We start from the raw sequence: 16,359 nt of genomic DNA on the forward strand, positions 1-16,359 counted from the left end.
ACAAAAAAAAGGTTGACTTCCCCTTTAACATGTTTTTTTGTGTGTGAAAAAATTGCACTCACCACTATTGCACTTAAGCAAAACATAAAATGATAAAATTTGCTCTCGTGAACCCTAACCCCTACGCCAATAGCGAGGCTTTCACTGTAAGTGTGTTCTAGCAACAGATTTACGAGCATAGCAATGCGGCGTGATTTGCCGCTATGATGCAAGACTACGTCACCTGATGGCGACCGACTGAACAGCGGCCCCGGAGGTAGCGATGCGCCACCATGCAGTAAATCGTCAGTCACATGTGAAGAGCTTTGCAGCCATTAGACGCCATGGCTGTGAAATACGACCGGGTCGCCCAACTAACAACAGAAGTGGCACACTTATATCCAGCCGCGCTCCCCACGCACTCGCCTCAATCTCCTTAATGTCTTATTTATGACCCCCCTGGCTTGCCATCAAGCAACTCGTGTGTTCTCCAGGGATTGTTTTCACATGATGCCAGAACGTAGTCTGAACCCTGACCCCCTCCTCTTCCCTGCTTCAATCACTTAACCATGACGTAGCATGTTAGCCCCCCACTCCGTCCTTTCCAATCTCTTTGAGGCCCTCGCCAGCCTCCTCCTCCGTCTGTGTAATCTATAAAATATTTGCCTGCAGCATTTCATCCATCCTTGCTCCGCGGCGAGCGCCGTCCCCCTTTGATGGTCCTTTCCGCATCAAAATTTCCGTATCTTCTTAGAGTTCAATGGTAACATGACGGTGGTGGGACTAGATCGAAAACTAGTATCTTATCAAGCAATATATTGATTGATTCATATTCAATTGAAGTGGCGTAAGAAAAAAAAATAGTTCCAAGTGATTTTAAAACCAGCAGGATAATATGCTTCATGCCACAAACATAACAAAAATGTTCACTTTGCCCCCCCAACAGTATTTTCTGTGTACTGTACTTTGTAGTTCAAAATCATATTCCAAGAAGATAAAAGTCTTATTTTAGGTTTATCCTTCTTGCTATGGAATGAACATTCCCTCTGAACATCAGGCGATTCTGTTTAGTTGAGATTTTTCAAGCTAAAGTCAAGACCTTCCTTCTTACTGTTTATCTCTATTTATTTGGTGCTAGCTGCTGCATACAGCCTATGGAGGGCCAAAACTGCAAAAATTAATTGATATAAAAATATAATTCTAAAGTTAAATACAAAAGTAAAAACAATATATAAATGGAAATTACTTTATTTTTATTTTTATTTATTTAGGAATATATACAGTATATATATATATATACATATATATCTAAATATATATGTGGGTACGGGTTGGAATTACAGATAATTGCTTCATAAGTACATTTTTTTTTATCTGATGGTTCAAGGCCAGAGACAAAAATAAACCACATTTTCCATTGACATCTTTGTAAAAAATAAAAATAAAAAATTGACAAATTGACGATTACTAATATTTAAGATAGCTAAGGGAGGAGGTTGGAATGTACGCAACCAGAACGTGTTTTTGTTTGCAGCTTTGCCCTGTTCTCTTTCCAACTTCCTTCCTGTTGCACTTCTACTATCTTCCTCCTTCCTTGGACTCATCCTCGCTTCCTCGCTTCCTTTATCTTGTGCCGCCATTGCCTCCCCGCTCAGCCTTCAAACACGCTTCCCATCCTGGGATATCTTCTCCAGACAGCAGCAGACGTCCTCTGGAGGGATGGCGTGAAGCGTGAAGGCTTCAGTGCGCTGACACCCTTTGACTTTTCTTTTCCATCTTTGATGCCCGCCCTGTGTCGTTCCCTTGACGGCAAGGTGGGGGGAGGCTTGTTTTTATGGGGTAAGGCGTCTAGCTCCCTGAAATATGTCATCTCTCTCTCTTGAAAAATATCATTAAAATGCACTCTTTGGAGCTCTGACATCATTGGTTAATAGCTGATTAGTTGTTTGGTGTCAGAAAAGGGGGGAATAAAGTAATCCATAGTTATTTTTATGTAGCAGCACCCTGCTCTTGCTTGAAAAACTTCTTTAAACTGGATTGTTTGACTAATTTGGTGTGGTGCCATTGTGTAATAATGTCAATGTAAAGAGAACAATCAGTCAGTCTATTCCCTTCAAGGTAGTCCGTAGTCATTTTTATGCAGCAGGAAATCTGTTGTTAGCCTGTTGTCTCCTTCAAAAATATTGCTCGATTGGATTCAGTGTGTGTACTGTCATGATTTGGGAATGATGGATTTTGGTGTCAGATAAGTGATAACAGAAATCCAGCAGTAATGCCCAAAGTAGTCTAGTATGTACCTTTTGTTTCTTCAAAATTGATTGTTCAAATTAAGAGTAGTTTGGTGCAGGTCAGGTTTAGTGTAAAAAAAAAAGTGTGTGGGGGGGGGAGGGATAAATTGGACTCTGCGTACCAGATTATCTCCAAAGGCAGATTTGTATTCAAGAATTGAGAATGGAGTATTTGCCCACTCAAATTATAAAATGATTACTTGTGACCAACCAAAAGCCAAATAAAATAAAAAAGTTAGCTTTGACACAAGTCAAAGCATTCTTTCAATGAAGTTGTTTTTAAGACGAATTTTGAACCTGTCATAAACGACAAGAGACTTCTTCACTTGAGTAGACAAGACATTGAGGTCTTCATGGCTGATTTAAAGATAATCTACTGCTGACCACCAAATACCTCACAAACCCTTCCATTTTGCTACCTGACCGTTTGAGTAAGTCATGTAAACATTTCCAGTTACCATGCGAAAAAATTGAGGGACCTTAAATATTCAAAATAATTTAAAAGAAACTCAAAATAACTGAAGAACTTCACTTAAACCATGTCGAATAATTAAAAAAAAAAAAAAAAAAACTACGTATTTTGATGAACCTTAATAACACTTCGAAGGACTTTAATATATATTTAATATATATATTAAGATTTGAAATTATTTGAACAACTTTAAAGAACTTGATTTTCAAGAATTTGGAAAACCTTTTATAAAGAAATGAATTAAACATGAAATAGTTTATCAGTGTGACGTGTAGTCATTAACGGCGCTCTACTCAAGCTGGTGCTGGTTGACACACTGACCGATTGTCACGCTGCAACCCGCCAGCCGGAGGGGCCGCAGCGAAGCCGGCAAGTGACATCGCAGCCCTGTTGCCTTGGTAACCGTCTCCCCAGGTGACCGACAAGCTGCCTGGGTCATGTGACACTTAACAATAGAAAAGCCATATCACACGAATCAATGTGTGTGTGTATGTGATGTCAACCAAAAAAATTCTAAAAAAAACGCAATCAAAAGCAAATGCATATATTAGATGAAAAACAATGTGAAAAAAATTACAAAATATTACATGAGCAGACAAATGTTAAAATTACAAGCATAAACTAATACAAAATTCTTAGAAAAATTCTAAAGTATTTGGAACAAATGAAAAAACAAAAAATTTAAAACTACTGAATTACTAAACAAAATGTAAAGATTTGAGAAAAATCTAAATTATCCAAAACAAATATGTAATAAAATATTCCAAAATAGTAAACCAAATGTTCAAAAATAATTCAAAATGTTAAACAAAGATTCAATAAAAAAAATATTGGATGAAAAAACACCAATGTGTGTGTGTGTGTGTGTGTGTGTTTAGGGTGGTAGTTTGTAACATTTTTAACAAAGATCGCAAACATATTACACAAACAAATATAAACATACAGTACACATTAACTAGAAAAATTGCCAAATTTTAAGAACGATTAAACCAAAACTAAAAACCATACTAAGAAAATTCACACTTACAATATTTTTAAAAATATTTGAATGAAATAGAATTCCAATGGCAAAAACGTGTCACTTGTGCTGCCTTGTGCAATCATCATTCTGCGTTACCGGGGCAACGTTTTGCTTCCAAACAGGAACACGCGGGAATGGATGGATGCTAACAATTAGCCAAGGATTAGCATGCTGAACAAGGCGTGTTTGTGTTAACACCGCCGAGAGATTAACGGCGCTCGTATCAACAAGACGTTGAGTCGCGGGTCATCCGGATTCTCCTCAGCTTTCCCTGCCCATTAAGCGGCTTTCCGGCACCGCGGATGGCCGATAAATTTCAATTTGAAATCCAATCCCAGTCTGCACAGCAAGACAACAAAATGTCAAAATGTTACAAGAAAAATGGAAGACAATCATTCTAAATATTCAACAAATAAAAGTGTTAGGCAATTTTTTTTATTGATATATATTGTAAAAATGTCAAAATTCTCATTTTGTACACTAATTCATAGCAATAATGTCAGATTAAAAAACATTGACACATTTTGTACAATAATTCAGAACAATGTAAGGGAAAAAACATGTTAGGATTCGGAAATAAGCAGAATTAATGAAAACGTATTGTGTTTCCCCACAAAACTAAAATATTTATTCTTTTAAAAAAAAATACACATTCAGTCAACCAGGAGCAAGGAGAAAGCAAATTAAAATATATCTTTTAAAAAAGTACAACACAAAAATACCATATTTACACATTAAATGCATAGTCAAAAAAATATCCCCCCCCTCCTGAAATTATAGAATATTGCGACATTTTATATTATTCACAATATATTAAAAAAAAAAAGTTTTAAAAAAATAAGTAAAATAATGCAAAATATTTCACAAAAATATATATATGAAAAATACGATACAATGCAAAATAAATACATAAAAAACATTAAACTAAAAGATACATTAGGGAAAAAATAAATAAATAAATAATAATAATAAATCAAAAATACATATGACAGAAAACACAATGAAATACAATCAAATGAGAAAGCCATGTAAATATTTCCTGTGTAAAATGCAAATACCGTTTTGGAAAAATATGTGAAAAAATTTTTTTTTAAAACGTCTAAAAATGTTAGGGAAAATATTTTCTACTATAATGTGAAATTTTAAAAGGCAAAAATATTAGAAAAAAAACAAGGAAAAATCCACCGACTGTTTTGACAAAAATGTTTGAAGCAGCTAGAGCGATTGAATGCCATGAGATAGAAATGACTTGAATGAATGAGAACATCCACAAGCACAACAGAAACATTAGCAAAGCAACAAACATGACATCAAATAATGAGAACTATTAAAAACTGTAACCCAAATTGCGAATTGTGAATGGACACGGGCCATCCTGGCGACTGGACAGTTGAGCAGTCGCCACGTGAGCGGGGAGCGGCGGAAAGGCTAAGCGCGAGTTAGCGCGTATGGCACGCCATCTGAGCGCGCTAGGCAGGCTGCGCTCTCGCCGACCGCCGAGAGCCCGCCAGCGACCGGCCTTCTGAAAGCAACGCAGCGGCCCGGTCGCTGGACGTGGGCGGCGAGCGGCGCCTGGCGGGGGCGGACGACTTCCACGGGCGCCGTCGAGTGCGGGCGCTGAGTCAACGCTTGAAAGTAAACACGCAACCAAAAGGACCCGCTGGTAAAAAGCACAAACATCAGCATCATTTATTTCCGTTACGCCACGAACACATCTCAAAGTGCTTATCTTTTTTCTTTTTTTTTAGCACGTTAAAAAAATGTGAAATAAAGTGAGAGTAGTGTGTGAGTGTGATAGTGTGTGTGTCTGTCTAGTCCTGTTTGTGTTCCTCAATTTTGATTTAGCGTTCAACAACATGCCATGACTTCATCCTCCTCTTTCTCCTAATTAAACATTTAATTACAATGTCCTTTAATTAAAAAGTGTATTCATTAAAATGAAGGCTGAGCTGTTGTTGAATTTCATTTTTGTCCTCATGAAAATGTTGCATATTTGAAAATGCAGCACAAAGGAGTGTTTGTGCTGGTTAATTTGAGCGTCACTTTTACGACGTCTCCACGCCTTATTTACATAAATGATGTCATTGATATGCAGACTTGATTAGGGGTGCCGTCTGATTTGACGATCACTGACATGAAAAGTCAGGAAGCTTTTCAAACAATTGAAATGGTCTGTTACGGGGTCAAACTGTCTTTTGTTGACCACTGTTTACTTGATTCACACTCATGCCCTCACTCACACAAAACTCACTCTCACATTGACAATCATGCATTCTCATTCACTTGCAATTTCGCACACTATTCTATCCCTCATGCTGCACCGTTAACACAGTCACACACAGTAACACTAACTCATCTCTCTCGTTCTCTCATCTCACACACACTGTGACTGACTTACATAGAGACTCTCACTCACAAATTCTCACTTATCTCTCTCACACATATACACTGATTCAAACACATCAATCAGTCACGTGCACTGTCACAGATTCACACACACGCACTCTTCTCACACATCTGTCTCACACATACACTGATTCACATTCACAGACTCAGAATCAGACACTCACACAAAAGTCAGACGTGCACTGTCACAGATTCACACACACACAACTCACACATCTCTCACACTTATACTGACTGACTAGCACAAACTCCCACTCACGTTGAAAAACATGCACTCTCTCATTCACCCACAGTTTCACACACTCACTATTCTGTCTTTCTCACGCAAATACATGAACGTACTCTCACAAATACACAAATATCACTAACTCATCTTTCACACTCATCTCACACAATAACACGCACATACACAAACGTACACACTGACTGACTCACATTGAGACACACACTTCCTCACACTCACGCTCTCACAGTTTCTCACTCGTCTCTCTCACACACACTTAGATGCACACACAAGCACACTAATTCAAACGCATTGCCAGACTCACTCACACAAATCAGTCAGGCACTCTCAGACCCTCATCTCTCTCTCATGTCTTACTGACTTACTTATACACTCACACATTGACTGACACTCACTCAAATACAGACACACACATTCTCCCTCTCACACTATCACACTCACTCCGTTTTAGTTACTCTCTCATATCCACATACTCACTCTCAAGGCAACTCTGTCATCTATATTTCTCAGACTCACACTCAATCACTTTACAGGCACTCTTTCATTCATCTTTCTTTCTCAAATGATCAGACTCGCACACACACTCACACACAGACTGACTGCTCATTGTGTGTCCTTTTAGTAACCGCGTGGCCCCAAGCAACCACGACCGGATACAACGGCTGAGGCAGGAGTTCCAGCAGGCGCAAAACGTTTCGGACGATGACGCTGACGACGACCGCCGGCGCGCGTTCAGCTTCGAGCAGCCATGGGTGAGTGTCTGATGTCGGGCCGCTAACACGGTTAGCGACAGGACGCTAACCACCACTAACCGTCGACGAGCCATGACCGAACATCATCCCGACGCTAACAAAGCTTGCGCACACCCCTTCGGACTGTCGGCATGCTCACATCACTAATCCCATTGGTCCTTTGTATCTGTCAATCATCCACATGGACACGCCCACCAAGTTGTCAGCTTTTCTGTGAATGTGTTTTGAGCGAAGTATGTTTGCGTGTATGTGTAAGTGAGGAACTGTGTATGTCAATAATGTGTGTGTGCTTGTCAACTCTTATCAGTTGTGTTTTGTTGCCTTTTCAAGCTTTTAATGAGCAAACGTGTATTATTTGTATTTCTGAGCCAATTTTAATGCAAAATGTTTGTGTGCTGTCGTAATGTTAAAATTATTATGAGATGAACTCGCTTTTCTTTTTAGATATTCAACAGCAGACACAATTTGACTTTTGTGGTGTGCAATTGTGTTTTTAGTCAACATTTTCAATATCCAGTTTTTTATGTTTGTCGATGTGCTGTCTTAGATATTCGATAGTCAACGAGAGGCGAAAAACTCTTCTCTTTTGTGTCTGCGAAATAAAAACTTTTTTCTGACACGTTGACTTTTTTAGAACAATGACAACAAATGTTTGGAAGTGCTCATGCTTGTCAAAAGCAATGAATTGTGACAATGACAACTTTTTTTTGACGTAGGTGTTAGGACTTTTGTTTTTCTTTTACGGATTCTCCCTGCTCGGATTTAGGAAATTTAATATGGTTGTTTTCTGTGAGTTTGGTTCTATATAATTGATTATGAGTTATGCTAAGAATGCTCCAGGAAAAAACAATATTTTTCAATTCATTTGTAAATGAGCTGAAAGGGAAAAATATGAAAATCCATCCAGCCAATTGCAAGGCACACAGTGACCAACAACCATTTGTACAAAATAGTTTCTCAATACTAAAATATTTTAAATTTGAAGTTATTTCAAAATTGATTATCATTGATTAACCAATTATTTAATGAAGTGAATTTATATGTAAAATACTTTTAGTTTTTGACTTCATTTTATTACCAATAATTAATTCACCAATTATTTAAATTAATGAAATGTACATTTAAAAATGCAATTTCACTAATGAATAAAATTAATGCAAATGTGTTTAATGTATACATAAAATTATTATTATTATTTTTATTTTACTAATGTTCTTTGTTTTATCTATTATTTGTCGGGGACAAATCAATAATACATTAAAAAATAATGGGAAAAATATATTTTAAAAAAGGACACATTTTCATTGTTTTAGCACCTTCACGGAACACCATGAATATTTTATTAATTCATTAATACAGTGAAAAATGTGTTTAGTAATATATTGGTAAAATACTATTTTCGTTATGATGAATCAATGAACCAATTTTTTACTGAAAAGTGATGCATTATTATTCTTATTAGGATGCAGCCAAGCCTGTTTTCAACCAAAATCAAACCTGAGCATGTTTGTTTTTTGCTTTGTAGCAAAAATTATGAAGCATTGGCTCCATGCCTTGTCCAGGTTGCAAACGTCGTGCAGGAAAAGGAGGTGGAGTTCAACCCGTGTCCTTATATGGGCGTGATGTTGTGTTTGAAGTCCATGAATTAACCTTGACTAACATCTTCATCATCATCATCCTCAGTAACTTGTGTCCGAGTTGTCTGGCATGCTTCTCCCTTCACTCCGCCCCCTCCTGTCTTATTTGTTGTCACCTGACCACCATTATGACATCATGACATCATCTTTGTCTGGTAAGTGACTGCGTGTAACTTCACTGTCAGGCTATACCATTGAAATAAAATTGTGTTTTTATTTCCACTTGGTGCGTGGTTTATTCTTCTTGATACCAAATTTCTCCCGAATTAAGTTCTTCAGGAATATTTATTTCTCTATACAGATGATATGAAAACAACTTGTGGAAAAAAGTAAAATACCTAAAAGTTCTCTAAGTTTCATTGACAGTTACGATTGTAATGCGGTTTTAAAATAAAAATTCCTTTTTACTTTTTTTTTGTAACAACTTCAACTGATTATTTTTTCTTCATAGATTTGCTTTTATTTCAACTGATGCCAAAACAAACTTCAAAATGTTTTTTCCAGCATTAACTTTCAATCAACTTCCATAGGAATAATAGTAATATTTCTTTATATACAATGACGTGGAAAAATGTGCTTCCTCTTATTGGAAAATAACATTTAAAAAAATGTTTTTTTAAATAACTACAGCCCATGTTTTAAGTCACATTCTCAACTGCAAAAATGTACTTTTTGATTTTAAGATTTTTTTTGTTTTTCACCTCTACTATGTGGTTATTTTCCTTCCAAACAAGTTTAAAAAAAAATCTTAGCATTATAATCAAAACAAATATTTCTTCTATAGATGTATTGTGGGCAAAACATCACAAACTCTTTGGTGGGAACAAAATTAAACACGAAAAGAAAACAATATATTAAACCCTGTAAGTGTACAGGCCATGTTTTTAAGTGGTATTATTGACTGTTGGTAGAACTGGGCAAGATGGCCTTGAAATAATATCTTAAAAAAAAAAAATCTCATTGTAATTTATTAGATGAACATATCTCAGGTCAAAAGTTTCTTTGCAAATGTTTAACGACAATGACACAAATGGACTTTATTTACATATTTTGGTCAATTTTCCAAATATCGCATAATGATGATGTCATATGATGTTATTTCCAGTCCAACGGTCCCAGCCCGGTAGCGGCGGCGGGGCAGCAGCCGGGTCGTCACTCGGTTTCGGTGGAGGTTCAGATGCAGCGTCAGAGGCAGGAAGATTCTTTCACTCAGGCTCAGCGGCAGTACAGCTCGCTGCCACGGTAAGAATACAAAACTTAATGAATGCGCCATCATTTCTTTGCGTCATGTATGTTGATGTTCATGTATGTTCGCGTATAATTTCAGCGCCTTGCAAAAGTATTAGCCCGAATATTGTGTCCCACGTGGTGTTGATTATTCGCCCAAAAAAAATCAACTTTTTTTTTTATCATATTTGAAGCCTGGAATGTGACAAATGGTCAAAAAGTTCAAGGGGGGCTAATACTTTTGCAAGGCACTGTATGTTCATGTAGCTGTATATGTCATGTAAGTTAATGCATACCCGTATAGGTTCATGTATGTTCACGTTTATGACTGTGTACATGAGTGCATGTTCGTTATGTTCTTGCATGTTCATGTTTATTGGTACATGTTCATATGTTTGTCACGTGCGCGCTCACCGCCCTGATGCTCGTGCACGGCCGTCTTTGTCCAAATGAAATGGGAGCGTGACGACCGAGAAGATTGTAAAGTATCGGAGCGTGCGGGAGAAGAAACCCCAAGCTCTCTTTTCTGACGCGACTCAGCGAGCAGCAACAGATAGCGGCAGCGGCGAAGGCAGCGGCGTTCCCCGTCCCTTGACTTGAAAGGAAGAAAATAAGACGTGTACGCTTGATGCTCACATAGAAACGTGTGTGAGGGCGACAACTTTTTTTTTTCTTTTTTTGAAACTCATTTTTTAGTGGGTCAATCCCTTTTTCATACATTACAAACAAGTTGTTCCATTCTTAATGACAACTCATATTTAACCACAAATTAACTCATTCACACGTCAAAAATTCATTTTTTATTAGTTTAACATTTTTTTTCCATTTTTGTTAACAAGAGTATGAAAACCGTGATTAATTGTGAGTTAACTAGTGAAGTCATGCGATTAATTACGATTACAAATTTTAATCACCTGATGCCCATATTTTATAATCTTTTCTTTAAAAAAAATATATATAAAATTTAAAAAAAGACACAATTTTGATTTTTTTTTTTTTTAAAGAATTAGGGGCGCCGGGCAATTAAAATTTTTGAACGGAATTAATTGCATTACTTCACTAGTTCACTCTCGATTTTAATTTTTAAAATAAAATAAAAAACTAATGTTTTTTTTTAAAGAAAAAAATATTTTAAAAATTAGGGGCGTCGGGCGATTACAATTTTTCAACGTAATTAATCGCATGACTTCACTAGTTAACTCATGATTAATCACAAATTTGATATCTGTTCTAATACAAAAAAAACTCATCTTGCATACTTTTATTAACAAAAGTGGAAAAAATGTAAAACTAATAGAAATAGTTAGAATGAATTTTTGAAGTCAATAGCCGTCAATGGCAGTGAATGAGTTAAAATACCAATGTAAGCTACACAACAACATAAAAAAAGACCCAATTTATCTCTTTTTTTAATTAAAAAAACAAAAACAACCTATTACGTGTTCAGTTCATGCTGGTTGATAAATACGCTTATTGTTGGTCGAGGGTGACATAGGTGGCGCTCATTCATGTTGACATTCCTCTCCTTTATTATTTATTTATTATTAATGTATTTTGTATTAATTGAGTTTATTTATTTATTTATTTATTTTTTTTACTGCAATTCCACGGGTTCCCTAACGTAGGTGCACTGGACAGTTAAGTGTAAATTATGAACATTTCCTCAATATAATTAATTTTCAGTTTCTTTGTTAGCTGCAAACTGTTACTATTAGCCGTTTTAAAATCCGATGCAGAGAATGAAAAGTTTGGGGAAGGTTATTGTGAAACAGGCTTGGGGAATCTCGGTCCGCAAAGTAAAAACCCTGAAGTAGCTTGAAGGCTTTAGCCGCAGTTGCTTCAACTCAACGGGCTCGTTTAGCTGCCAGTTGAAGTAGAAGCACCTGTGGCTAAAGCCAATCTGTGGCAGGGTTTTTACTTTGTGGACCTGGATTACCCAACCTTGATCATGAACACAAAATTACTAAAGAAAAGGTAATAATTAATTAATTAGTTTCTGAAAATTAAATCGTTATTTCAACTATTTCATGTTTCTTCAAATTGGTATCATCAATACATTTCTTGTCCACAAGAGAGTGACAACAAGCACTAAGGAATGCTTTAAAAAAATTATGTTTTCATAACTTTATGAAGTGTGTTAAAAACCCTGTGCAAGTATAAGAATAAAGTATGGCCACTATATCGCATATTTTTACCTCAATCTGTTACTTGAAGTGTCATAACATTGTGACTATTGATGCTATTTGTTAGCCTGTCTATTGTGTTTGTTTTGCATTTTGTGTTAGGCTATTAGCATTAAGCTAGCGGAAAACAGTCGTGTGGTTGTTTGAAATACACAAGATGTATTGTCTTCATTTCATGACTAGTTTTAGAGTAAACTTCCACTGTTTAGTCTAAATTTTCACATTTGGGTTTATTTTGGTTTTCAGCCAACCCCGGAAGAATCCCAGTTCCATCTCTCAGGACTCTTGGGAAAAGTCGTACCCGGCCGGCGAGGTTTTCCAGACGGCCAAGGACAATCCTCGCTACTCTAGCTACCAAAGCTCCCGCAACGGCTTCCCTAGCGTGGCCAACGTCAACGCCAGGGTCCTCCTGGAGGCACAGGAGCTCCTCCGGCAGGAGCAGAGGCGGCGAGAGCTGGAGGCCAAAGACCGGGCCTCCCCCAGGGACCCGCTGGCCTCCCCGGTGGCATCCCCCAAGGGCCCGTACCGCCACGACGTGCCGCCTTCGCCCTCGCAGCTCGCCAGACTCAACCGCATCGGCTCGGAAAAAGGACGACTCTTTTATTCCTGAGGGTTAGCGCCCATCTTAGCCTCGAGTCCAAGGCGTCCATTTTATGACACGCTTGTGAACGGTATCCATTCTGTGAACTGGAACTCTGCGGCCCGTTGTTCGAACCTCCCTCCAGGCATGGATTGATGCACACAACTGGTGCCTTGTCTTCATCTTTGTTCCTGGCGACAATTCGCGTCATATTTTTTTGTTTTCCACCTCAAAACTAGGCTAACATGCTAGCTTGCCTGGATCGTGACATTTGATCTACTTCTGGTTCATCTTACCAAAACAAGAGTTAATAGGAAAAAAATTGCACAGTGAAGGGTTTTAATTTTATTTTGCATCTGAAAGCTAAGCTACCATGCTAACCAGCATAGCCTACATATCTACATTTAACTTCCTCTTCCACAGATGTTTAATTAGTGTTCGCTGCCTCGATGCTATGCTAACCAATGTAGCCTGCATATCAAGCTACTACTGCCTGTTTTACCTAAATAAGAGTTTGCTATTGAGAAAAGAATACAATGGCGGACTTCTGAAGGTTTATATTTTTATTTTCCTATTCAGTGCTATACTACATTCAGTCTTCTTCCAGCTTCCACAAGAAGAGATCTCCCCAGACAAGAGAAAACGTACAGGTAACCCCTGTACGTGTTGGCTTTTGTGTTGCTAACGTATTAATCGCCGCGACCTGCATGTCCTGATTCGGTCAACTTCTTGTTCCCTCTCCCAAAATAAGATTTGTCTCCCAAATGAGATGGATAAAAGGGTGACTCCCCCTTCATAAATAATGAATGAGGTGCTGTCTCTGTGGAGGAGGCTCTGCCAGGAAGTGTTGACAGCTCTGATGTGCTGCCTAACCCCCCATCTAATCCTCGCCTCCACTCTGGGCTCGACTCGCTGGCCTGCTTGCCGCTCCGGGCTGTCGATGTTGTTGTTCATTAGCCTACCTCCAAGCCTTCATCATCCTCCCCCTCTCCCACTTCATTGTCACCCCCCCCCCCTCTGCTTCCTTTCACAAGCTGCTCTCTCCACTGAATTTTTCATCGCCAGCCACCTGCTGCCCACATCACAAGAAAGAAGCAGACGCAAAGACGACCACAAATTAGCTCATTTTGACACAATCGGGCATTAGTATGTTAGCTAGCTAGCATGTGTCGCCAGCTAACACACAACAGTGCTAGCACCCTTTTAGCGACTTCATTGTGGCTTTGTTAGCTGTTAATGTTTTGTTAGTGACATTGTCAGGACCTTGTTAGCATCACTGTTCGCCATGTTTCTCCCACCGCTGTTAGCATCTATTTTAGGAACACTGCTAGCGCTTTGTGAGTAACATTGATTGTTAGCATAATTGTTGGCAACGTCGCTGGCACTGATGTTAGCATCATTGGACCTCATTCACTAATAAATGCATGCAAATGTTGTTACTCTGCACACAAGTTCAGCCAGCATATTGGCAAAATCACCGCCAGATTCATGACACGTGCATACCGGCCAATTTTTTTTTCTCACCGCCATGCCTATGTGAGTTCATCAGAATTTATTCAGCACAAAATGTGCCCCTATTTCTGTCTAACAGGCCATCTGTTTGACACGTATAGTGGATGTGAGGTTTTTAAAGATGCAAGAGAAAAATAATTTAACCGTGACCCTATTTTCAAAAGATTGGTGTCATCGGAAAGCGTGCTAAACACAGAAACGGACAACATAATTTAATTAATTCAAATGTATAATTTAGAGAATGTGGTTCTCAAATCATGTATGGAAAAAATACAATACAGAGCTGAGAATGAGCAACCACTGCAGAAGTTGTTAAAATACATTGTAACAATATAGAACAGCTAACAGCCATTTTTACTTGATAAAATTAATGAAATTAGCATTTAAGCGATGAAAAATATATAATTCAGATTATCACAAAGTTTTGAAAGAATAACTTGCTCGCCTCTGCTGTTTATGATGGTCGTTTGTCACTTGACAACTGTAAATTTCGAGGCACATTCAAGATCGATTGCATATTTACAAACACATTTCCAGTGTTATTTTTTTACAGTTTTTACAGATGGGATAGGCTCCAGCATGCCCGCGACCCTTGTGAAGATTAGCAGTTCAGATAATGGATGGATAAGTGGCTAGTTTGAACACATGCATTTTGGGTAAAAGATGTGTTGAAAGTTTTTTCCAAAAACTTCCCTATTTAAATGCCAACGCATAGTCTGAGATTATTCTGAATTTGTTTACAGAGCATGCACAAATTCAAGAATCAATATTGTATTGATAAATCCCTGATTTGTGCATCAAGCGAGAGTACACACAAATTTAAGCATACATTTGTGTGCATGCGCTGTTGGTGAATGAGGCTCATTGTTAGTATTGTGGATAAAATTGATAGGACCGCTGTTAATGTCTTTGTTGTCAACGCTGCTAGCGCCTTTTTACCAACGCGACCACCTTGTTAGCATCTTTGCTAATCACGTCAGTCTCTCCCGATTGAAGTTAATGCCATTCCATGTTGTTTTTGACAAAATATTACCTTTGCTGCTGCTAAAAGCTTAGCTAAGCTTAAGTTACTAACATGAAGAGAAATGTCTAATAATGTATTAAGTCAAATACGTTTAATTTCTCGAACTCTCCAAAGAAGCCATAAACGTTTTTGAATTGAACTTTGCCATCATGCTTTGCGTTCCAGGCTAGGCTAGATCGGTAGTTAGCATCAACATATTACTCTGAACACGTGAAACTTTTCAGTGTTTTTTTTTTTTTTTTTTTAAATGTCTTTCCTCTGTTTTGTGCGTGTAAACAAGTTGAACGGGCAAAATGAAGTTTGTTTGTGGATGTGATGGAAAACAGGTCTCTGCGGTCATCTCGGTAATGGAGTGCAACATAGCTAAGTGCCTGATGATGATGATGATGATGTCACATTTTACAAGCAGAAGGATACGACTTTTGAGTAATGTCTTTTTAATACTATAGTATTTTCATGAAATCCCGGTACTCCTTTCTCCTTTTTGTTTGGACTATCAGCGCCACTGTGCCCAGGTAGGCCACTTTGGAGCGATGTTTGTATCCTGACTTTTTGGGTTTGTTTTTTTAAGTAGGATGAAAAGTGGAAGCTGATGTGCAATTGTTTATTTTTCTTTTGTCATGTTATTGTAAGTCACTTGTTGTGTACATATCAAAATGTAGAATAAAAAGTACTTTCTTGCTAACATTGTTATTGTTGTCACTTGGCATGTCCTCTTGTTGGCAATAATGCTAGTGTCTTGATTAGCAGTATTGCTAGCCCTACGACAATATCATTTTAGCAACATGGCTAGCACCACTGTTGTCTTGAACATTAGTATATTTGTTGTAAATTGTTACCAATATTGCTAGCCCTTTTAGCAACATTGCTATCACTGTTATTTGCGTCATTAGTATTTTTGATAGCGCCACTGTTAGCTTATTTTATCGCAGCATTGAGGTTTATCATTTTGATAGAGCCATGTTAGCAGCAATGCTAAAACTTGTTGGTGTCATTGTTCCCGACGTTGCTACTGCCTCATTAGCGTATTGTCG

The 16,359-nt window shown here is 37.9% G+C and overlaps 1 protein-coding gene across 11 annotated transcripts in view; it reads left to right on the forward strand.

Annotated features, from left to right (window-relative positions):
* pard3ab (par-3 family cell polarity regulator alpha, b) overlaps positions 1-16,010 on the forward strand; it is a 156,327-nt gene extending 140,317 nt beyond the window's left edge. For 7 of the 11 annotated variants that reach the window (XM_077559901.1, XM_077559904.1, XM_077559907.1 and 4 more), the window contains 3 exons: positions 7,033-7,162; positions 9,905-10,041; positions 12,456-16,010. In XM_077559901.1, the coding sequence (XP_077416027.1) occupies positions 7,033-7,162; positions 9,905-10,041; positions 12,456-12,819 (631 nt within the window). In that variant the 3' untranslated portion in view covers positions 12,820-16,010. Of the gene's footprint in view, positions 1-7,032; positions 7,780-8,845; positions 9,022-9,904; positions 10,042-12,455 lie in introns of those variants that run through there. The other 4 variants (XR_013291439.1, XM_077559909.1, XR_013291438.1 and 1 more) reach the window with 3 other exon arrangements.
* Positions 16,011-16,359: the final 349 nt, after the last annotated feature.

This window comes from Vanacampus margaritifer, chromosome 2, assembly GCF_051991255.1.
Source record: "Vanacampus margaritifer isolate UIUO_Vmar chromosome 2, RoL_Vmar_1.0, whole genome shotgun sequence".
In the NCBI taxonomy this organism is placed as follows: Eukaryota; Metazoa; Chordata; class Actinopteri; order Syngnathiformes; family Syngnathidae; genus Vanacampus; species Vanacampus margaritifer.